Source organism: Ailuropoda melanoleuca, chromosome 8 (assembly GCF_002007445.2).
Source record: "Ailuropoda melanoleuca isolate Jingjing chromosome 8, ASM200744v2, whole genome shotgun sequence".
Taxonomy (NCBI): domain Eukaryota; kingdom Metazoa; phylum Chordata; class Mammalia; order Carnivora; family Ursidae; genus Ailuropoda; species Ailuropoda melanoleuca.
Window position 1 is genome coordinate 89362326 of NC_048225.1, and position 23330 is coordinate 89385655.

At 51.3% G+C, this 23330-nt stretch overlaps 1 protein-coding gene across 1 annotated transcript in view; it reads right to left on the minus strand.

The window, feature by feature from the left end:
• QSOX1 (quiescin sulfhydryl oxidase 1) overlaps positions 1 to 19503 on the minus strand; it is a 38768-nt gene extending 19265 nt beyond the window's left edge. Inside the window, exons 1-2 of the mRNA XM_011226962.2 lie at positions 19154 to 19503; positions 12088 to 12188 (exon numbers count right to left, since the gene is read on the minus strand). Of these exons, the coding sequence (XP_011225264.2) occupies positions 12088 to 12188; positions 19154 to 19412 (360 nt within the window). The 5' untranslated portion in view covers positions 19413 to 19503. The remainder of the gene's footprint in view (positions 1 to 12087; positions 12189 to 19153) is intronic.
• Positions 19504 to 23330: the final 3827 nt, after the last annotated feature.

Here is a 23330-nt window from a genome sequence, read left to right on the forward strand (position 1 = left end):
TTAACTTTTTGAGCCTCAGTTTCCCCATCTTTAAAAGGAGAAAAGGGAGGTATCTGCTCCTGGAGCTGGATGCTGATTCCTGTCCCCACTGTCTCTGCATCCGATCCCCACCCCCACAGCTCCGATGTACCCAGGGAAGTGCCGGCCGCAGCTTACACACTCACGAGTGGTGCACGGTCTCTCCGTCTTGAAATGAATGAATGAACATATTCATTGCATGAATGAGTGGATGAGGCAGACTTAACTGATAAAACAAAGTCACTTCATACTTCCCCCAGAAAATGTCAGCTGCCCTTTGAGGCAATCTGTCCTTAGAGGCTGGTGTCTGTCCATGGAGAACTCCCAGCCTGGCTCAGCAGACCCCCATGAAGGAGGGGTGTCCAGGTCAGGTCCTGCTGAAGGGTGGGCCTGAGGCCCTGAAGACACAAGTCTTGTTACAGACAGGTCAATTTAACTCATCACTTTGTCCTCTTTCCCATTTATAGGACACTCCAGGCTCGGTCTTTCACCTCCTTGGGCAAGAGGACAGAGAGAACAAAAGACAACTCGTCAGAATCTGGGCTTCTGCCTAAGTGGCAGGACTGCCACCAGAGCTCTGGTCTGTGTTCTCCCAGGCTCAGGAGGGAATAAAGTCTAGTCGTCCTGACAGACAGACAGCCACATAAGCGTCTGGCAGAGAGCCTGCTGGCCAGAAACAGGATGCTTCCTGAGATCCTCGGGGGCCACCTGTAGCGTCCTTGGGCCTCTGCCTGTGACAGCATGGCCATCTGGCCTTATTCCAAGTTGGTGATTGACTGCAGGCCCTGGGGTCTACCAGACCTGGGTACAAGACCCGGCTCTGCTACACACCTGCTGTGTGACCTTGGGCAATCCAGTAACCCCTCTGTACCTTCTCATCTTTAAGATGGGGATGCTGCCATCCACCCTGAGGAACTGCTGTGAGGATTCAAAGACGATATGTCTAAAGTCCTTCTATCTGGTGCATACATATGTCTAAAGTCCTTCTATCTNGAATCTGGGCTTCTGCCTAAGTGGCAGGACTGCCACCAGAGCTCTGGTCTGTGTTCTCCCAGGCTCAGGAGGGAATAAAGTCTAGTCGTCCTGACAGACAGACAGCCACATAAGCGTCTGGCAGAGAGCCTGCTGGCCAGAAACAGGATGCTTCCTGAGATCCTCGGGGGCCACCTGTAGCGTCCTTGGGCCTCTGCCTGTGACAGCATGGCCATCTGGCCTTATTCCAAGTTGGTGATTGACTGCAGGCCCTGGGGTCTACCAGACCTGGGTACAAGACCCGGCTCTGCTACACACCTGCTGTGTGACCTTGGGCAATCCAGTAACCCCTCTGTACCTTCTCATCTTTAAGATGGGGATGCTGCCATCCACCCTGAGGAACTGCTGTGAGGATTCAAAGACGATATGTCTAAAGTCCTTCTATCTGGTGCATACAGTAAGGGATCAATAAATGTTAACTGCAGGATTATTATCATCCCCTTCCCTTGTTCCCCCTTTTAAACGCTAGGAAACACTGATCGACTAGCCTGATTAGCCATTTGCAGGCAGAACATGAAAATCCGGAGTGGTGGACGGACTGCCCACCTTTCCACCAGAAGAACAACAGAGATGCACAGACACCGCCCATCTTCCCCCCTGCAACCTCCTTCTGCTCCCCCTGCCCTCACCTGGCTCCTAACTCCTGCTAACCGCTTTACTCTCTCTCTTCTTAGACCATCAATATACACTTTTATTCTGGGTGCAAACCATCCGCTGATACATGCCACATATATTTATAACAATGCAGTTACTGAACAAATTTTGTGTGAAATTTTGTAAAAATGCTCACCAATTCCCGGAATTGTGGNTCTTAGACCATCAATATACACTTTTATTCTGGGTGCAAACCATCCGCTGATACATGCCACATATATTTATAATAATGCAGTTACTGAACAAATTTTGTGTGAAATTATATGTTATCCTGACACTTGTAAAAATGCTCACCAATTCCCGGAATTGTGANGATGCACAGACACCGCCCATCTTCCCCCCTGCAACCTCCTTCTGCTCCCCCTGCCCTCACCTGGCTCCTAACTCCTGCTAACCGCTTTACTCTCTCTCTTCTTAGACCATCAATATACACTTTTATTCTGGGTGCAAACCATCCGCTGATACATGCCACATATATTTATAACAATGCAGTTACTGAACAAATTTTGTGTGAAATTTTGTAAAAATGCTCACCAATTCCCGGAATTGTGGGAATGTAGGGCGGACCCACGGCTGTTATTTTCGGTGACGAAAAGCAGCACGGTAACTTTTCTTCGGCCACCAGCTTCTCCCCCAGATCTGAGGAGGTGCCCTTCTGAGGGGGGCTGGCATTCCCTCCTTCAAAAGGCAGACTGCCGGCCCCAGCAAGACTGACCCAGGGGAATGCGGGGACTCGGAGACACAGCCCCTGAGGCACAGGGCTCCGGGAAGGCCTCCCGTGTCCCTCTGTGCACTGCTGTGCTGCCACGCGGCCCTCCCTTCCGTCCTCGGAAGCCTTCCATCTACCTTCTAGAGGGATGGCAGCACCGGAGCTCTGCTCCCACACTTCATGCCCTTCAGAACTTTCTCCTATCAACCTCTTGTTCCCCTTTTCTGCCAGCAACGCCCCTAGGCCTACAAATAGATTCCGATCTTCCTAATCTAATTTCTTAAAAAAAAAAAATGAAAATAAAAAGGACAGGAAGGGAGGTGGATGGAACAGAGAGAGGCCCTCCTCCCACCTCCAGGTACTGCATGTCCCATCTCCCCGGGCTGCCAGACTTCTCGAAGCAATGTCTGCTCTGCCTCTCCGACTGCCCCTCTCTTCATGCCCATGAGCAGCTGGCTGTGGGTCAGCTGACCCCTCTGGCCCCTCCTTGCTTTCTCTGCAGTGTCTGATGTTAGCACTGCCTGCCTTCCCCACATGGCCAGGGTCTGCCATGTTTGGTATCACATATTCCTGACACTCTTCTTAGCCTTCATGCTGCCACCTCCCTTGCTTCACCCAACACTGACCAGGCCTGCTTGGCCACCTTCACGGCCTTCCCCTCGCCCTTGTCCTAGCCTCTCCCCTGACTCCTCTCTTGTGTCCACTGCCCCCACAATCTCTTGCCCCGTCTCTCCACCTGCCATGTATCAGCTCTTGACACTCTTTCTGTTTAAAAAGCCCTGGGAAGTATTGTCACACCAGGGGGTCAATCCATGCTTCTGAATGAAGGAGCAAATGAATGAGTGAACAAACGAGCCTACTGTCTGTCTTCCTTGTCAATGTCATGCACTTGGTCTATACGATTTTCAATCTGAACCCTTTGTCTCAAGTCCTCACCTGTCCTAGCCTTGTTTACCCCTGGTGCCCTCCACACAGGTGCCAGCCCCCACTCCCCTCCAAGACCAAGTCACCCTTCCCCCAACCTGTTTCTCCATCTGTGTTCCTTGTCTCACCCCATGACCTCCCCCTATTAATCAGACTGGCATCTTCTCTTCCCCCATCTGCCAGTCAGTGGACAAGGTCTGTGAATTTGACCTTTGTGATTCTTCAACAGTCCTCTAGGCCAGCTGCCTTGCCCAGGCCAGGGCTTACCACCTATTTCCCGGACTAATGCAACAGTTCCTACCTGTCCCTCCGTGAGCTCAGAAATGTTAATTTGCTCCATCTTTTCATTTCCCAACTCTCCTCATTGCCATTTTGCTTAGTGGCACCATTCTGGTCCAATCGTGTCCCTCCTCCTCAAATCTCTTCCATGACTCCAGATTACCCGTGAATAATGTTTAAACTCACAGGCCTTCCAGGATCTGACCCAAACTCTGAAACTTACCTTCCACTGACCCTCTTCCCTACAGTTCAGCTATGATGGGCCTGAAATCCGAACGTTCTTGAGGACAGGACTATGCTTGGGCATCTGGGCAAGACCCACAGTGTCTAGGACGTAGAAGGACTCAGAAGACACCTGTTCAGTAGAACAGAGAACCTCTGTCCTTTGATCATTGTAGACAGTCATGTGAAAATCATCCTACAATCTAGTTAGGGCACATTTTTGTCCTCCTATTAAAATGCATCCTTCTTAAGTCAGCTGTTGGAGGCGTGTGCCTCACCAGGGGAAACCTCCACAACTCCTTGGGAACAGGTAATTAAGATGTCAGCAGCGAGTTTTCTTTTTTCCAGAAGCGGTCGGCACCTGGTCCCTTTCCTTCCATCCCCTCACACAGGAGCCTCTGCCTTCCCCAACGCTGGTGCTCCTGGAAGACCTCATGTCTCCCCAGAGGCATGAGGTGGGTCTCTACCAATCTGTCAAGGGCAACACCAACATCAAGCAGCAACTGCCTTTCTAGGATCAAATAAGGCTGAATGGAAAACACGCTTTCCAGTGGTGACCACCCATGACACGGAATGCAAGCTTTTAAAACAAGTTTCAAAGAAAATGACCCAGTCTCCAAACAGCTTACGGTGAGCCCAGGAGGAGCCACATGCCTAACCATTCCTACGCTGGAGGCTGATTGTGGAGGAGGCCAGAGGAGAGCAGGTGACTGTTGACTGGGGGCCCATATCCTTCTTCCAGAGAGAGGCAGGAGTCGCCCTCCCTGACATCTCCCCTGCTCACAAGAGCCACATAAGTTAACAGCCTAGTGTCTATACTGCCACAGGGTATCCACCTCCCGGCCCAGAATCCAGGGCCCTGACATTACTGCCCTGCCTCAGCCCTGCACATGAACTTCTGCCCCAGCCAGACCAGTCTTCTCAACATGTCACACTCCTGCCCACACAGGGCCTCTGCTCTGACCTCCTCCTCAGCCCGCATTCTTCTTCTCCTAGCCCAACTGCATGCATCCTTCGACACCAAGTGGAAGTCCCCTTCCTCCATGCAGTCCCCTGATTTGTGAGAGAGAAAGGGCTCAGTGAGCCCAGGTGAGCACCTCTGGCATCCATTGCATACAGATCACTCACCGTCTGCCCCCAGCAAACACTCACTGACTAGCTGCTGACAGACAGACTGCCTAAACGCAGTGCCCACAGACGAGGTACCGTGAGCTCCATGGGGTGACTTAGGGAGGAGACACAACGGTGGGAAGGAAGCCAAGTAACGTTAACTGAACTCCAAGTAATACCATACGGTGTCTCGGCACTCTCGTGTGTAAGACCTCACCTCACACTTTGGCAATAATCAATATCTGTCAATAATCTCTATCAATCTAAATGGCTTAAACTCTCCCATAAAACGCCACAGGGTTGCAGATTGGATAAAAAGACATGACCCATCCATTTGCTGTCTACAAGAGACTCATTTTGAACCCAAAGATGCATTCAGACTTAGAGTAAGGGGATGGAGTACCATCTTCCACGCAAATGGACCTCAAAAGAAAGCTGGAGTAGCAATTCTCATATCAGATAGACTGGATTTTAAACTAGAGGCCATAGAGAGAGATACAGAAGGGCACTATATTATTCTTAAAGGAAGTATTCAACAAGTGGATATGACAATTATTAATATATATGCCCCCAACAGGGGAGCAGCAAGATACACAAGCCAACTCTTAACCAAAATAAAGAGACATATAGATAAGAACACAGTAATAGTAGGGGACCTCAACACCCCACTATCAGAAATAGACAGAACACCCTGGCAAAAACTAAGCAAAGAATCAAAGGCTTTGAATGCCATACTCGACGAGTTGGACCTCATAGATATATATAGAACACTACACCCCAGAACCAAAGAATACTCATTCTATTCAAATGCCCATGGAACATTCTCAAGAATAGATCATGCTCTGGGACACAAAACAGGTCTCAGCCAATACCAAAAGATTGAAATTATCCCCTGCATATTCTCAGACCACAACGCTCTGAAATTGGAACTCAACCACAAGGAAAAACCTGGAAGAAACTCAAACACTTGGAGGCTAAGAACCATCCTGCTCAAGAATGACTCGATAAACCAGGAAATCAAAAAACAAATTAAACAATTTATGGAGACCAACGAGAATGAATACACAACGGTCCAAAACCTATGGGATACTGCAAAGGCAGTCCTAAGGGGGAAATACATAGCCATCCAAGCCTCACTCAAAAGAATAGAAAAATCTAAAATGCAGTTTCTATATTCTCACCTCAAGAAACTGGAACAGCAACAGAGGGACAGGCCTAACCCACTGACAAGGAAGGAGTTGACCAAGATTAGAGCAGAAATCAATGAATTAGAAACCAGAACCACAGTAGAGCAGATCAACAGGACTAGAAGCTGGTTCTTTGAGAGAATCCATAAAATTGATAGACCACTGGCAAAACTTGTCCAAAAACAAAGAGAAAGGACTGAGATTATTAAAATTATGACTGAAAAGGGAGAGGTCACGACCAGCACCATTGAAATTGCAAGGATTATTAGAAACTTTTATCAACAGCTATATGCCAAAAAACTAAACAATCTGGAAGAGATGGAGGCCTTCCTGGAAACCTATAAACTACCAAGACTGAAACAGGAAGCCAAGTAACGTTAACTGAACTCCAAGTAATACCATACGGTGTCTCGGCACTCTCGTGTGTAAGACCTCACCTCACACTTGGCAACAATCCTATTAGGTACAGAAATTATCCCATTTTTTACAAAGGGAACTGAGGCCTGTTGCTGAGACACTGTTCAACAACTTTCTGAGTCACATCCAGTACATACAGTAAGCCGTGGAACCAGGATTCGAACCCACATCAATCATCTCAGAATCTTGGCAAAGGGGAGATCTCTGTCCTCCCACCCCAATGCTGATGCTCTCTGGAATCTTGATCCCAGCTGGGCAGGCCTTTGGCCACAAGAGGTCCTGATGGATGACCCCCTGAGGGCACTCCTGTGGCCCATGGCAAGGCCTCTCTCTGTGAGTTCCAGCCTCTAGGTTCCCTAAGCCGGAACCTGTTGTCAGCTGGTCCCTCCCTCCCTCTCCCACACCTTTGTTTTCTTCCAGCTGAGCTCCAGCTCCAGACTGATGGGCCCCTGATACAGCCAGCCCTGCAGGGCCAGGTGTTTGCTAAACAGGCTGGGCTAGTGGAAGCTCATTGCTCCTGAATGGTGACAAGGGGCAGGAGGCAGAGGAAAGGGACAATGACACATGTACCTGGGGGTGGCCCAGCCTCGTGTGTAGGTCTGTCTCCATCACACCAGCAACACGCTCTCTTCCCTTGTTCAACGTGTGCCTTCATCTTACAGTTCTCACAGCCTTTAAAGGTAGGAGTGAGGACAGGCTCAACCCCGGGGGGGGGCAGCAGAGAGGCCCACTGGCAGCCAGGCCCACCTCGAGGGTCTGCACTGCTTTCCAGGGAGTCCAGCCATGACACAGGCACACCCGACTCTCCGGAGATCGGCAATCTGTTTGAGTGGCATTTTCCAAACATTAGAAGCAACCTAGTAGTAAGCTGTAACATCAGTTTAGCGAATCACGGCTAGTATTNCCAGTCTTCTCAACATGTCACACTCCTGCCCACACAGGGCCTCTGCTCTGACCTCCTCCTCAGCCCGCATTCTTCTTCTCCTAGCCCAACTGCATGCATCCTTCGACACCAAGTGGAAGTCCCCTTCCTCCATGCAGTCCCCTGATTTGTGAGAGAGAAAGGGCTCAGTGAGCCCAGGTGAGCACCTCTGGCATCCATTGCATACAGATCACTCACCGTCTGCCCCCAGCAAACACTCACTGACTAGCTGCTGACAGACAGACTGCCTAAACGCAGTGCCCACAGACGAGGTACCGTGAGCTCCATGGGGTGACTTAGGGAGGAGACACAACGGTGGGAAGGAAGCCAAGTAACGTTAACTGAACTCCAAGTAATACCATACGGTGTCTCGGCACTCTCGTGTGTAAGACCTCACCTCACACTTGGCAATAATCAATATCTGTCAATAATCTCTATCAATCTAAATGGCTTAAACTCTCCCATAAAACGCCACAGGGTTGCAGATTGGATAAAAAGACATGACCCATCCATTTGCTGTCTACAAGAGACTCATTTTGAACCCAAAGATGCATTCAGACTTAGAGTAAGGGGATGGAGTACCATCTTCCACGCAAATGGACCTCAAAAGAAAGCTGGAGTAGCAATTCTCATATCAGATAGACTGGATTTTAAACTAGAGGCCATAGAGAGAGATACAGAAGGGCACTATATTATTCTTAAAGGAAGTATTCAACAAGTGGATATGACAATTATTAATATATATGCCCCCAACAGGGGAGCAGCAAGATACACAAGCCAACTCTTAACCAAAATAAAGAGACATATAGATAAGAACACAGTAATAGTAGGGGACCTCAACACCCCACTATCAGAAATAGACAGAACACCCTGGCAAAAACTAAGCAAAGAATCAAAGGCTTTGAATGCCATACTCGACGAGTTGGACCTCATAGATATATATAGAACACTACACCCCAGAACCAAAGAATACTCATTCTATTCAAATGCCCATGGAACATTCTCAAGAATAGATCATGCTCTGGGACACAAAACAGGTCTCAGCCAATACCAAAAGATTGAAATTATCCCCTGCATATTCTCAGACCACAACGCTCTGAAATTGGAACTCAACCACAAGGAAAAACCTGGAAGAAACTCAAACACTTGGAGGCTAAGAACCATCCTGCTCAAGAATGACTCGATAAACCAGGAAATCAAAAAACAAATTAAACAATTTATGGAGACCAACGAGAATGAATACACAACGGTCCAAAACCTATGGGATACTGCAAAGGCAGTCCTAAGGGGGAAATACATAGCCATCCAAGCCTCACTCAAAAGAATAGAAAAATCTAAAANAAGGATTATTAGAAACTTTTATCAACAGCTATATGCCAAAAAACTAAACAATCTGGAAGAGATGGAGGCCTTCCTGGAAACCTATAAACTACCAAGACTGAAACAGGAAGCCAAGTAACGTTAACTGAACTCCAAGTAATACCATACGGTGTCTCGGCACTCTCGTGTGTAAGACCTCACCTCACACTTGGCAACAATCCTATTAGGTACAGAAATTATCCCATTTTTTACAAAGGGAACTGAGGCCTGTTGCTGAGACACTGTTCAACAACTTTCTGAGTCACATCCAGTACATACAGTAAGCCGTGGAACCAGGATTCGAACCCACATCAATCATCTCAGAATCTTGGCAAAGGGGAGATCTCTGTCCTCCCACCCCAATGCTGATGCTCTCTGGAATCTTGATCCCAGCTGGGCAGGCCTTTGGCCACAAGAGGTCCTGATGGATGACCCCCTGAGGGCACTCCTGTGGCCCATGGCAAGGCCTCTCTCTGTGAGTTCCAGCCTCTAGGTTCCCTAAGCCGGAACCTGTTGTCAGCTGGTCCCTCCCTCCCTCTCCCACACCTTTGTTTTCTTCCAGCTGAGCTCCAGCTCCAGACTGATGGGCCCCTGATACAGCCAGCCCTGCAGGGCCAGGTGTTTGCTAAACAGGCTGGGCTAGTGGAAGCTCATTGCTCCTGAATGGTGACAAGGGGCAGGAGGCAGAGGAAAGGGACAATGACACATGTACCTGGGGGTGGCCCAGCCTCGTGTGTAGGTCTGTCTCCATCACACCAGCAACACGCTCTCTTCCCTTGTTCAACGTGTGCCTTCATCTTACAGTTCTCACAGCCTTTAAAGGTAGGAGTGAGGACAGGCTCAACCCCGGGGGGGGGCAGCAGAGAGGCCCACTGGCAGCCAGGCCCACCTCGAGGGTCTGCACTGCTTTCCAGGGAGTCCAGCCATGACACAGGCACACCCGACTCTCCGGAGATCGGCAATCTGTTTGAGCGGCATTTTCCAAACATTAGAAGCAACCTAGTAGTAAGCTGTAACATCAGTTTAGCGAATCACGGCTAGTATTTTAAAAAAATAAGTGGAAAAATAATTAATTTTAAAAAATTAATGGAACAGAAAATAGCAGCGTGTACTGCATTTAGGAAGAATAAATATTGTTTCATGAAACTTTCGTGTTGGCGATCACATACAAACCAACTTCTGGATCTCACTGTGAAATATATGTATCTTACTGCGTAGGGCCTTGGAGTAGAGACCCAGCGCAAGCTAGAACCACTTGCCCCCTGGGCCAGAGTCCTGAGGACAGGGCACTGAGGGCCTGTCCCTGCTGGCACTGAACTGCCAGGCCCAGCCAGGCACTGCCCGTGTGGAGGCTGGGGAAGGTCGAGACGACCAGCCCAGGGCCCTCCCAGCTCAGGGCCCTCTCAGCTCCCCTCCCACAGCCAGCTGGGTGGTGCAGGAGATGATTAATCACTTGAGGCATCCGGGCTGCGTGTGCTGCGTGACTTGGGTAGGCTCTGGGAGCTTCGGGACCTCCCGACTGCCTGAGCCGCCTCCCTCACACCCACCGAGCCCTGGCCTCTCCCAGGTGGAAACACCAACCTTCCGGGTGCCAGGTCCCACAGAAGCTGCCCTCGTCCCCCCGGATGTCCTGACCCGGCCCTGGCAGCAATGCCAAACCTGTTCCCAGGGGGCTGGACCCCCATGGCCAGTCTTCACTGACAGGAGTATCAGCCTGTGAACAAGGATTCTTCCAGACACATTGGTCTTCCCACAACTTCCCGCACAGGGCTGTTCACCCTGGCTCAACAGAGATCTTCATCCTCCCCTGGACAGTAATTTTGAATATTTTCAGTTACATGTTTTGTGATGAGGATAAAAGCAAAGCAATGGCCCTGCCAGGGAGGCCTTTTACTGAAAAGAGATGACTGATAAGCAATCTCTTTACTGGCACCTCTACATGATACGGCAGGAGCTGCTCCCCAGACCAGCCTGATCTCAGCTAAACCTGGGGTCTAGGCCTGACCCCAAGTGGGAACAAGAATGTAGTGGGGAGCGCTCTCAGTCTGTGGGAATCTCCAGCCCAGCAGGATTTCACTGGGTATGAGGAATAGAAAGGTCACATGGAGTTCAAACCGGACATTCCTGCTGGAGCCTGGAGCCTGGCTTTCCAGACAAATTCTCTTGGAGTAACTAGGCTGAGATCTGGCTCATGATTCTGCTTGGAACTTGAGGCCCCTGAGCTCAGATATCTTGTTCAGGGGGCAGTGCTTGGCATTTTAGCTTTCAGAGGCCTTTCCAGATTATTCTTAGTGGTTATAGAGGAAATGTTTTTCTAGATGCCATTCTGGTAGAAGGAGCCTAATTATAGCTGGAGGTAGGGAGACAGATTCTGATTCTTTATTTGGAAGCAAACTAATTGGATTACAGCTGGGCCTGAGCCCTGGGGAGGGCACTGAGTATAACTGCACAGCCTTGCCATCCTCGGCTTCCCAGAGCCTCCTACTTGAGAGTCTTGGAAGTTGTTCAGATGTTAATTAAGCTGTTGATGCCCACAGTGGGCAGGTTGTCAGGCAAGGCCTCACTGGAGAGCTCGCACTACTTTCAGCCAGAGCTGGGGTGACAAAGCCCTCATGTGCTCGGTGTGATGACTCCCATGACGGGGATCCCTGCTGCCTGAGGCACTGGCATTTGATCATGGGGTGAGGCTACCCTGACAGGTCACTTCTGAGCTACTGGGACTCAAGGCACTTGCCGGATGAGGATGAAGCTCACTGGTATTTTCTGGGAGATCATCAGGCCCCCTGAATCTGATCCTGACCATGGGTGGGTCAGAGCCTGAATTGGGTTTTATAGGGTTAGATCAGGTCTCTAAGGCTGGGAGGTCAGGAGGGAGAGGAACTGGAAAAAGGCCCTTGGCAGCTGGGGGTTCTCACCAGCCCAGGTGATAACCACCCACCTCATGGCTCCAATCAGAGCAGCTGAAATTAGCCCATCGCAACTACCCTCCCCTGCCACAGCCCCCTCCTTTTTAAAGGGTAGAACTTGCCAGACCAAACGAGCCTCCCACTTCACATCCCTTTCTGCCTCTACAAGAGGTGTCATCGCATCAAGCACAGGGACAGCACTCTGGCCGCTGTGACTAAAGCAGATCAAGCCCAGAAGCATGGGAGGACCCCATGGAGCTCTGATGCCAGGGCAGCACGGGGCAGCTGGCAACATGCCCTGCCGGCACCTCCCCTGCTTGCCCCTGCTCTCCCCACCCTCTCACACACCCTCACGGTCGGGAAGCCGGGGATGTTGAAGTCTCTGCAGATCGCGCTGTTGGTCTCATCAGCACAGTCCAGGGCAGCAAGATTCAGGGCTGGTCTCCAGTCTGAAAGGAAAAGAAAAACAGGTAAGTAAGAGGGGCTGGCACTTCTGCCTGCTTACCTCCCCCATGCCACACTCCACCCACACCAATGCCCAGAGCACCTGCCCTTAAGGCTTTCACGAGAAAGGTCATCCCTTCCTCAGGAAGGATCTCTGAGATACTCTGGCCATTCTGCACTTAGCCCGTGCTTCGGACCTGGCTACGTAGCACAAGCAATGCTCTCCTGTAACGGCATCTGTGATCCTCCATTAATCTGAGGTGGGCAAGGGGCACGGAGGCTGCAGGGGCTGGGGGAAAAACCCTGACATGGCCTCTGTCCCTGCTGCCCTCTAGAGAGCGTCAGTTCCAGAAGGGTGAAGAGCACGCCTCAGGAGGTTTAGAACTCCCCAACGGATGCTCGGGAAGGTCTCTGCGGCCAGAGGTGCTGGCAATCAGCCCAGCTTGCATGGGTGGCACACAGGGGTGAGGACTGGCTCTCCCGCCAGAGAGAGAGAGGCAGGGAGCCCAGGGGAGGAAGGGAAAGGCACCTGGAATCTAGAAACCACCGGGAAAGAAGCCCTGAGGCCAGAGTCTGGCAGGAGATGAAAAGCTCCCGGAGCTGCCTGGGCACCCTGCTCCTGCAACAGGCCCCAGGCTGCAGGCCTCCCTCTGCTGAAACTCACTGGCAGAGGAAATAATGGCACCATGCTGGGCCACAGCCCAAGATGTGTGAAACAGAAAACAGCCTTCTCTACCAGGCAGGCCCCCTGAGCTCTGGTTCCGGGTCAGGTGCCCCTGGGGCACCGACTAAAGTTCCCCATGACAATGAGGCTGCTTCAGCCGGAACCACACACAGCGCGGGTTGGCAAGGGACCGGTGCCCGCACGTGGCACACAGCTCTGATGGGGTGCGGACACTGGGCAGGCCTGCTCTGGGGACTGAGCACGGGCTTCACCAGAAGGGGAGAAATCGAGTGGAAGTTTGCAGTCAGTTGACGGGGCCCGCATGAGCCACATGCTCAGAGCCCTGCTTGGGTCTCCTCCACCGTTAGACGCCTGTCCGTCCCTAGGAGCCCCTTCATTTTTGCATCCTCGCTGGCCGGCTTCCCCACTGTGCAGCACACACACGAGGCACTCCGAGACCGCTGACCGCATGACACAGCTGACCAAGGCCCGGGCCCGGCTCACAGCAGCTGGAGGGCTGCAACGGCGGCTCTCAGCTCTGCCTCCGCCTCGGGGGCCAGCTGGGGCCGAAGGTGACAGTATCACCTGTGAAGGTCTGCGAGAGGAGCTGCCCCGGATCACAGGCAAGAGCACCCCAGCATCCTTCTGTGGCTTCTTCCCTGCCCGAGGGAGGCACAGGCGGGAGAGGGAGACCCAGGTCAGCCCCTATGGCCAGCTGGCACACTGTAGGCGTGGCTCCATCTGTTCTGCATCTCGGGCTCTGGTCACCTTGTGCAGGGAGACCCACGGCAGAGACTTGGCGCCTCTCAAAAGAGTAAGTCAATTAGACAAAAGGGTGGAAGAGGAACAATTTCTTGTCCTTCCACTAGGGAGGGCCACTGGCAGGGGTCTCACAAAGCCACCTGGCAGGGTGACCAAGGACTGAAGGCCTCAACTGCCCCTCTCCTCTCTGATAGTACAGGCCACCATTCCTTGGGCCAGAGTCAGTGCTCATTGCCACCGGGGCATGAAGACTGAAGGGAGAGGGAGGGGAGAGGACAGGGAGCTAGTGCTCAGGGGGCACCCATGGTACCCCCTAGATGACCTCTCTCCGCTCCTGCCCCTGCAGAGGGGCACCATCTCCCACCACCCCCACCCCCTACGCCACAAAAGCAACGAAAGCCTCCAAGCTGTCCAGGGCTACCAGACTCAAACCCACCTCTCTTCCCTCGCCACCTCACCAGGGGCAGGATATTACCCTTCTGTTTTTGCCCTTTGCTCTGATCACAATCTTCCCCATGAAAGAGAGAATGGCAAAAACAATGCCTTCTTCAAGCGACATGATTCTTTAACTCAAGCACCCAGTCACTACCATAGACTCAGCTCTTAGGTGATGATGTTATATGTACAGGGAGTTTAAGCACAGTGTGTAGTGTGCCTAACTTATTGCATTCAATGTGTAACTACCCTGGGGGAAAGGCAGAAGCTATTATCTCCAGACCTGCTTTCCTCCCCTGTAAGAGAACATTGGAGAACAATGCCCAAGGCACGCTGCATCAGTGGTAAACCTGGGATCTGAACCTCTGGTCTCAAGAGGGCCCAAGACAGAGAGCTGCTTCCCAACCAGGACAGCCAGGGAGGACAGGATAGAGCAGGGTGTTAGTAGTAGGGACCAGGGGGAAAGGGGATGCCTGGGAATTATCAGCCCTTTGCTCCTGGGTAGTTCTTTGACTCCTTATCTTTATACCTTGATTCCCTGTCGTCCATGAAATGGAACCGGGGCCTCTTCTAACCACACCCCAGGTACCGGGGAGGGGGAGGGGTAGGTTGGGACCAGTCAGGTGCTGAGAGTCCTGGCTACCGAATGTTTCTCAGGAATATCAGTGTCAATACCTTAATGAGCCATAATTACACATAAAGTTCTGGTTTGATACTAATCACCATGCGCCTGACCATTCACTCTAGTCATAGTACAAGGAATGGAGAGGACTCTTATCTGGGTGCTCTGCTGGTAATGCAAAGCTGCATTTAAGTGAAGTGCACTGCTGTCAAAGAGGAACAGAACTGGGCGAGGGAGGCTTTTTAAAGTGTCAGGTGACTTAAACACCACAACCTGCAGGCTTAACCCCTAACATCAGCACTATCAGCCCAGCCCTTCTCTTGGGGAAAAAAAAGTCTCCTGGTGCAATCACTTCCTTGGCAAAGTCCTTTCTCTATTAACAGCAGAGTAAATGAGCAAATGAAGAGCAGAAGGGTGGGGACACAGGCCTAACTGGGAAATCTATGGTCTCTGGGATGGTGAGTGAAGAGACACCCTGTAGTGGGGGGGGGAGTCATGGGCTCCTTCTGGAGTCAGAGGCAGTATCCCTGTCCCCACTCACCACTTCTGGAAGGGACATGGACCCACAGTCACACAACTTGCTTATAGCTATAAGTGGCCAAAGCACCCTGAGCTCCAAATGTCTCCTTTCTGGGCCTTGTGGGTCAAACGGGGACCAGGATAGATGGTCTCTCCCATCCTTTCCAGCTCGAACAACTGTTCAAGTGCTGGATGGCAAACAACTCCCAGCAAGAAAAACAGCCATGAGTCCTCCCCATGTTAAGAAGCTCCTATTAAGACAGAGGCCAGACCCATCCAAACCACCAAGAACTAGTCAAGTGGTCAGAACCAGACCTCCATGCAAGTCTCCAGGAGTCCTCCCCATGGAGTTAGCCCGTGCCCTGCCATCACCACCACATCGCTTCCTCCCTGTTGCAGACTTCTGGGCAGTGAGGTCATGGGATAGACAAAATGCCTTCCCTAGCCTTCACACCTGGCTGACAGCCCAGGCCTGAGTCCAGAAGAGCCACAGCGCCAGCAGAAGGCTTGGTCACTACGTTCTCATTTGGAATCCTGTGAGGCTCATACCATTGGCCTGCGTGAGTGTTCAATGGGCTCCTACCTTGTGCCAGGCTCTGCACTAAGGCGTTCACAGGGGTACAAGAGAGGTGGTCTACACCATGGAAAAGAAAAGAAGGCAAACCACCACTGTTCAGTGTCACCCAAACATCCATGCCTTATAAATGTCATCTCTATGGCTTGGCAGAGGCTATTTTCCCACCTGGAGTACTCCTCCTGCTTCGCCCACCTCTCCACCTGCCTAGGTTCTAGAGAGAAAGAGATGGCTTCAAGAACCCCCTCTAGCATCTGTACAAACTCGGGGAAGTTACTTATCTGTTAAAAACAAAAAACCATCGATTGCTCAGATATTTTCTCATAAAGGTATGTAATAGTGGCCTGTAAAGGCTCTTAGCAAAGTGCATAAGGCAAGTGTTTAATAAATAACTGCTTAAATTAAGGCCTGGTGACAGACTGGCCATCCGAGACTTCGCCCTGCCCTGAGTTCCTACAAGAAACGGTTGAACCACTCCTTTGGCCTTTTTCAAACACAGCTTCTCACTGTTGCCAACTTTCCTGCTGTGCGTAGCTCATTTCCCAAACTGCAATGTCAACAATGTTCTGCATATAGAGGTCACTTAACAAATATTTACAGATTGATTAGCCGGTGAAGAGTAATGAAGATCTAAGATGAACACAATCAATTCCCAAACATATGGCAACACAAGAAGAGACATGCTGGAATACAGGAAGGGATGAGCCAGGTCTTTAGAACCCAGCGTTCTGGCCCATGGCAACAAGTGCCCCAGAGAACCCCTCCCACAAGTCACTGAACAAATGAGCCCTAGCCAGTCAGATGAAATGCCTGAGGACAGCCGGGCAGGGTTGCAAAATGTTTCTCCCCCCTAACGACTTTCCATACTCTCACTCCTCCTACCCCGGATACTCCTACCATTGGCAGAAGGCAGGGGGCACACTCCAACAGGCCCTGGGGTGGCGTTCTAGCCCTCTGCTGGCCCACAACCATTTTTTCAAGAAACCTCAGTAATACAGAGGTGATGTGAGAACAACCCTGGCTTCTCAGCAGGGCCTCACCCTTGGATGGGAGTGGGGGCATTCTTTATCACCACAGGCTGACACCAGATTCGACTGGTGCCCCCCCTCAACACGATCTTGTTAAGGGGGCTGACCCATCCCTGTGGCTCATGGGAGACCCCTGGTTCCCACCTCAATTTCCTACTTCCCATTGACTGTGGTTCATCTCCACAGACTGATGCTTCCATTGTCCTTCCTGGAGATTAAGTTTCTATTTGTATTTTTTAGGGGAAGATTATCACCCCATGCACTAGGGCAAGACCCCTTTTGGAAGCGGCAACCCTCACCCAGGAGTAAGCTGGGTCAGTGTCTGGCTATGCAATTCATTGGAAAACTCTGGGTTGCAAGAGGCCAAACACATGAGTCAGCTAGAAGCTAACCTTTCCCTCCAGCATTCTTAAGTTACAAGAATCTTCTAGATTGAGTTCATCTGTAGCCATTAGAGACCTCTCATAGCCTCAAGGTGGAAAATGACCTGGGGATTTTTATGATTTTCAGGCCCATAAGGTTCCCTGAACACCTAATGTCCCCTCAGGTGTTCCAGTTCCATGTTCAACACTCTTCCTCCCCCTCGCCCTGATCAGATGTGTTGATATCACCAAAACAGTGTGGAGAGCTGCTGAGAAATGGCACATTTGGGTGATGGGACCAGAGAGGCATGCAAACAGTGTCTACATGTGCACTGGAGGTAAAATGGTTTATCGGTTGTGTTAAAAATAACTTTCCAGGACCATATGGCTAACAGATGCATACATCTTTCCATCTGGCCACTTCAGGAACCACTATGCAAGCTGCCCAGGGGAAGCCGTAACCTGAGTTTGAAAACCAACACCTACAAATGCACTATTCCACCACGAATGGTTGAGCTGATAAGAAATACCAGGGGCGCCTGGTTGGCTTAGTTGGTGAAGCATCTGCCTTCGGCTCAGGTCATGATCCCAGGGTCCTGGGATCAAGCCCAATGTTGGGCTCCAGGCTCAGCAGCTAGTCTGCTTCTCCCTTTCCCTCTGACCTCTCCCAGGCTTGTGCTCTCATTCTCTCTCAAATGAATTTAAAAAAAAAAAATCTTAAAAAAAAAAAAAGGAAATACCAACAGCACAGCAAGGAAACAACAGTTCCAGTTCTCTCTCTAGGAAAGGACTATTCCCTAAGATGCCCACAGCCCTCATTCAGGGATAATTTCCAGTCAGAAGCCAAGCGAGGGCCCTAGCACCACAATCAGGAAGTAGCTTCATTCAGAAGCAGCAAATCAGAACCAAATCACTACCACCACACCCACCAAACACCCACTATCTGGGCTAGGCAGCTGTGTGACACCAAAGAGATCCTTAAATTCTGGAAAGGAAACTCTGAGATAATACATGTCATATACTTACCCGGGAAGGTGTCAGATATATAGTAAGCACTTGTAAGTAATTCATTACTATTATTACCGTATTTTTTCAGTTCTAGTCAAGTTTTTTTTTTCTTTTTAATTTACCATTTCTGTAATAGAGTATGCCTTTAAATCACTCTCTATACATTAAGTGGTCTTGTTATCTCTCTACCCCTCATGCTGTTAGTAAATGAACAGTATGTCTCACAACTGAGGGGCTTAGAATCAAGGAACTATGGTGTGAGTGGTCGGGCCAGTGAATAGGCACATGGAGGAGGGCCAAACACACACCAGGAGGCTGCCTTCAGTCCGGCCTCTGGGTTCATGGGTTAAACAGAAGGGTCTGAGAGGATGCATGGCCAGGGGGAAAAGAGAGGATGCGGTCCAGAAGCTAAGGAACTGGAGGCAGCAGGTCAGGAGAGGCCTAGAACCCACATAGGAAAACTCTGTCTCAAAAGTAAAGCTGAGAAAAGACGTCTATGCAGCAGCTGGGTCAACCAGCCAAGGGGTTGTTAGACGGAGTGTCAGTTCCTTTTCTCCCCAGCACTGATCCCACAGCAGCTGGGGAACTCGGCAGGAAGGCCACATGGGTCCCTGAGCGAGAGGAAGGGGACTGCCACAGGAGACAGCAGAGAAGGCCGTAAGGTGTCAGCAGAGCAAGAGGAACAAAGGAGAGGCGGCGCAGGGATGGGGGCAGTGAGCGGGGTGAGGACGGACAGGAAAGCAGAGCAGGTGTGAGGGCCCGGGCCGCCAGGAGTGGGGAAAGGCTAGGGACACCGGCCAAGGGGAAAGAGACTGCGAGGCGCGGGAGCCAAAAATGGAGTTGAGGGCTGGAAACCAGGAGGGAAGTGCGAGGGACAGAGAGGAAGAGGTGGGCGGAGGCCCCGGGCCGGAGGAGGCGGGTCGGGTGGGAGAAGCCCTCGGCCAGGCAGGTGGAGAGGGTCGACGAGGAGACCCCCCCCTTCGGCCCGCCTCTCACCTTTGACGTCGTTGGCCAGCGCCTTCCACGTCGGGGCGAAGGCGATGCAGTGGCCGCACCAGGAGGCGAAGAACTCCACGGCCCAGGCGCTGCTGGAGCCCAGCACGGCGCCGCGCACCGTGTCTGCCTGCAGCAGCGTCAGCGGGTCAGAGGACGAGTAGAGCGCGGAGCGCGGGGCCGCGCTGGCGCCGGCCACCGCCAGCAGCAGCAGCAGCAGCCGCGACGGCGGCGGCCTCGAGCGCCAGCCGCACCAGCTCATCCTGCGCCGTGGCGCCCACCACTGCGCACCAGTTTCGGACGAGTGGGCGTCCGGCCGCTCCGCCGCTCCTCCAGCGTCTGTCGGGGGAGGAGCCTTGGGGCTCCGCCCCCTCCGCGGCCCGGCACCGCCCCCTTCCCCTCCCCGAGGTCCGCCGCGGCCAGGGAGCCGCTCTAGCGGGTTCCCGCCTCCCGCCCCAGGGGGCGGGGAGCGCAGCAGGGGCCGGGAGCTCCCACCCCCAAATGAGATGGGCGTTTGCCGCGCAGAGGCCCGGACCGGTATTCTGGTGGCTGCTGGGACTCGAGGAGGTCATTTGGCTTCTCACGAGCCCCGTATCTAACGGAAAAGCAGTAAGTTGGAATAGATTGGACCGATTCATGCCGTACCAAGAAAGTTCTGGGGATCCCTACACGCAATAAGATGTGAGTTAGAAGCAGGTGAGAGAGAAGAGGGAAGGTCTCCGGGTCTGTGATCATCATGACCCCACAGGGACGAGATGTGCCCACACCCGTGAGGCCTGTGACCATCCAAGGGAAACAATCATGGATGAGAAGCTACCTCCCCAGCTACCGCTGCCCCGGATGGCGTGGCCAGGGCGCTGCAGCCAGGGTTTCCTCGGCACACAGGTCTGGCCGCCCCCGGAAGGTTGTGCGGAGATTCCTCCAGTGGGGGCTCCCAGCAGCCCAGGTCCTCCACAGCTAACTTTCCAGTCTACTTGAAGCCCTCCGTACTCAAGTGTGCCTCTCACAAGTAACCCGATAACCAACTGTGTGTCCAAGTGTACTAAGGTGTTTAGTGGGTAATGGTCCCTGGTCACCTTTTGTAGCTCCTAGGCGGAGTGATTTTACGCGGAGAAAGAGCTCCTCAGGGTTGTCACACGTGATCCTTTTTCCTGTGTGTTTTTTTTTCGTTAGCCCACCGCATCTGTAAGCCATCTGAGACTGGACTCATTATTCATTCAGTGTTTACTGAATGGTTTTTTTGTGCCAGGCACTGCTGTAGGTACTAAGAATAAGACAGTAAACAAAGCCAAGGTTCTACAGAGTAACCCACTTCCACTCTAGTGGGGATAGGGATAGAGAGGTGATATACAAGTATATGTAGGTCTAACGGTGACAAATGCTATGAAGAACTATACAATAGGGTAAGAACAGAGACACAGAGGAAGTGCTATTTTATTTTACACAGTGCGGTCAGGGATGGGCCCGCCAGTGATATTTACAGGGCCAGGGTCAGAAGCACAAATGGAGGCCCGCATATCGTATGTCTACATATTTAAACATTACAAACCAAGTTAAACTGGTGTGTAAAATTTCTGTCCTTTCATTGTGACAGTATACCTTCATCATCTGGAAGGCCAAGTTTAAGTTTAGAATTCCTGGACCCCAAGATGTGCACTGGAATGGGGTGGGGTTGGTGGTAACTGGTCCCTGGCCCCGAACCTTCCTCCTACTCTGTGTGCTCCAGCTGTATCCCATACTTCTAGGGGCCATGTGCCCACACCTGTAATATTTGGGTCTGCATGTCTGAGCTTCATCCACACCTTCTGCAAATAGCTGATTCTTGGCTCCTGAAGAGAATGGAAAGGCCAATGCATTCTCTAGAAGCTGGCCTGGGGCTATAGGGACAGAATTCTAGGGCCTTGGGTACCCACAGTATGATCTAAGCAGGGGTGAGGAGCAGGAGCTTTGGGTGGGCCCACCCCCTTGGCCCATAGGCTTCTTGCTCTGTGGAAAGGGGTATGGTTAGAAGAGGGCCAGAGAGCTCAGAACACAAGGTGGGGGCTAATCTTCTAATGAGGTAACATTTGAGCCAAATGAAGTACGAGAGGGAGCCTGTGGCAATCTGAGATAAAGGCATTCCAGGGAGAGATCTGGAGGTTAGGGCTTTTGCTCCATTCATGTAGTTACAGTCTCTGTGCCCAAAGTCTTGAACTGCATAAAGAAATTGTATGCTGACCGGTGGGGTTGTTAGTACTTCCCTAAACTTCCACAGTGAATTCCAGATGCTGGGTGCTCCTCCCTGCCAGTCCTGTACAGCTCCTGCTACCCCACTTCCCTCACTTCTAGCAGCTCTGAGGACCAGGCTTGGCCCAGGCTCATCAGGTTGGAGTCCTAGTAGTCTTCTGATTCCTGGGGTTGGAAGTATTCCAGTGGCTGGATAGGGTGCCAGTAAAAGCCAAGTGCTTTCAAATGTCTCTATTGTTAAACAGCTCTGTAGTTATCTTCCCTAGAGGCCTGAGAATTAGGGAGACAACATTGGCTGAACATACTGAGCACCTGGGAAAGACATCCCAGACCAGTACACAAAGATTCGCTTGTTCACGTATCTGTTTCAGAGCATCAGAAGTGGGAAAGAATACAAACTATTTGAATGAAGTAGAGAAAGCTTCTTGGCAACGGGGTCAAAGAAATTAAGACCGAGAGTTGCAATATCTTGGAACAGGGATTTTCAACTCCTTTCAGTCTCGGAAGCCTTTGTTCAAACAGAATCTTGAAAGGAAGCTTGAACAGATAAAAACAAGCTAAAGGGTGTGACCTAGAGTGATACCCACTTTCTGTGATCTGGGGGTGCTTCTTGAGAGCCTCAGGGGCTCTCCAGGCCACCATCTGAAAACCACTGGTCTGGGATTGAAAGCAGAAAACATAAGGATCACAACTTGCCCAGGTTGTCCTTCCAGAAGCTTCCTGGGATAAAAAGATGGCAAAGGAGGAAATCTACTCAGCAGTGGGGTATGGAGGGGGAGGGGAAAGCTGAGGAAAATATTGAACGTGGGGGGACTTAGGAATTCCTACCCAGGTCCCCTGCTCCCCTTCCTACATACAAGCTGGAGGAAAGTGAGCCGAGAGGAGAGAGTATAATAATAGTGTTAGATAATACTTTGCACCTGCTGTTCTAAACACTTACAGATATTACTCAATTAATTCTCACACCAACTCTCCGAGATTGATAGTCTTATTATCCCGTTGATACAGATGAGGAGACAGAGGTAGAAGGATCCCTGTTGACTTTCCCACTTGTGAATCATTCATGTATTATGCATGAATAGAAGAGAGGGAATTTGGGAGTCTGTCAACCAAAAATAAGACAGATGGTCAGAGGAATGCAGCTTACACACAAATACCGATAATTATGGTGAGCAACAGGATTGTGTTTGGTAAAACATGTCAGCTGGTAGCCGACCCTTAGGTGACTTTCCAATCGCTCATTTACACTGAGGAGGAGACAGGGTGTGTGCAGCCGGAAGACAAGGGCCCAGCAGCAAAGAGATCTTCGCTTTGTCCCTTCAGAACTCGCCTCTTGGTCTTATATTACAGATGAACCTTCTGCCCATACCCGGGATTGGTTAGGGTGCCAGTTCTGAAAGCCAGAAGAGAGGTACGGAGCGTCTGTGTCACAGAGGTATGGCAGGAAAGAGAAAGCACATTCTAAGGGTTTGTTAATGGAAGGACTGTCTGCAGAGGTGTGTGCAGGGTAAAGGGGACTGACAAGAGGGGCAAGGTCCCCAGGGACTGACAACAGCAAGAGGTCCTTTGAGCGCCCCTCCACTGGAGGAGAGAAGGTAAAGGAACTTGGTGATGGAAACTGTGGGAGCTGGAGTCAAGGAGGGGCCACGCAACCTGAGCTGGAACTGCCAAATGCCGCCACTGCCAGGAATGCAGGGAAGTGGGGGGGAGTGGGGAGGCCCCAGCAGAGTTTCACTTCTCCCTCTTCTTCTTCTAGTCCTCCGCCAACGCCTCCCATTGGCCAAACCCAGTCAGCCAGAGGAGAGGGTGCCCTGACGATGGTCCACGGAAGTTGGCTTCCGAGACAAAAGGCAGGTTGGAAAAGGCAGAGAGTAGAGAATACCCTCGTACCGGGTCCCTAAACATGTGCCCTTCGAGGCCTTAGAGATGAGAATGGAAAACACGAAAATTCCTG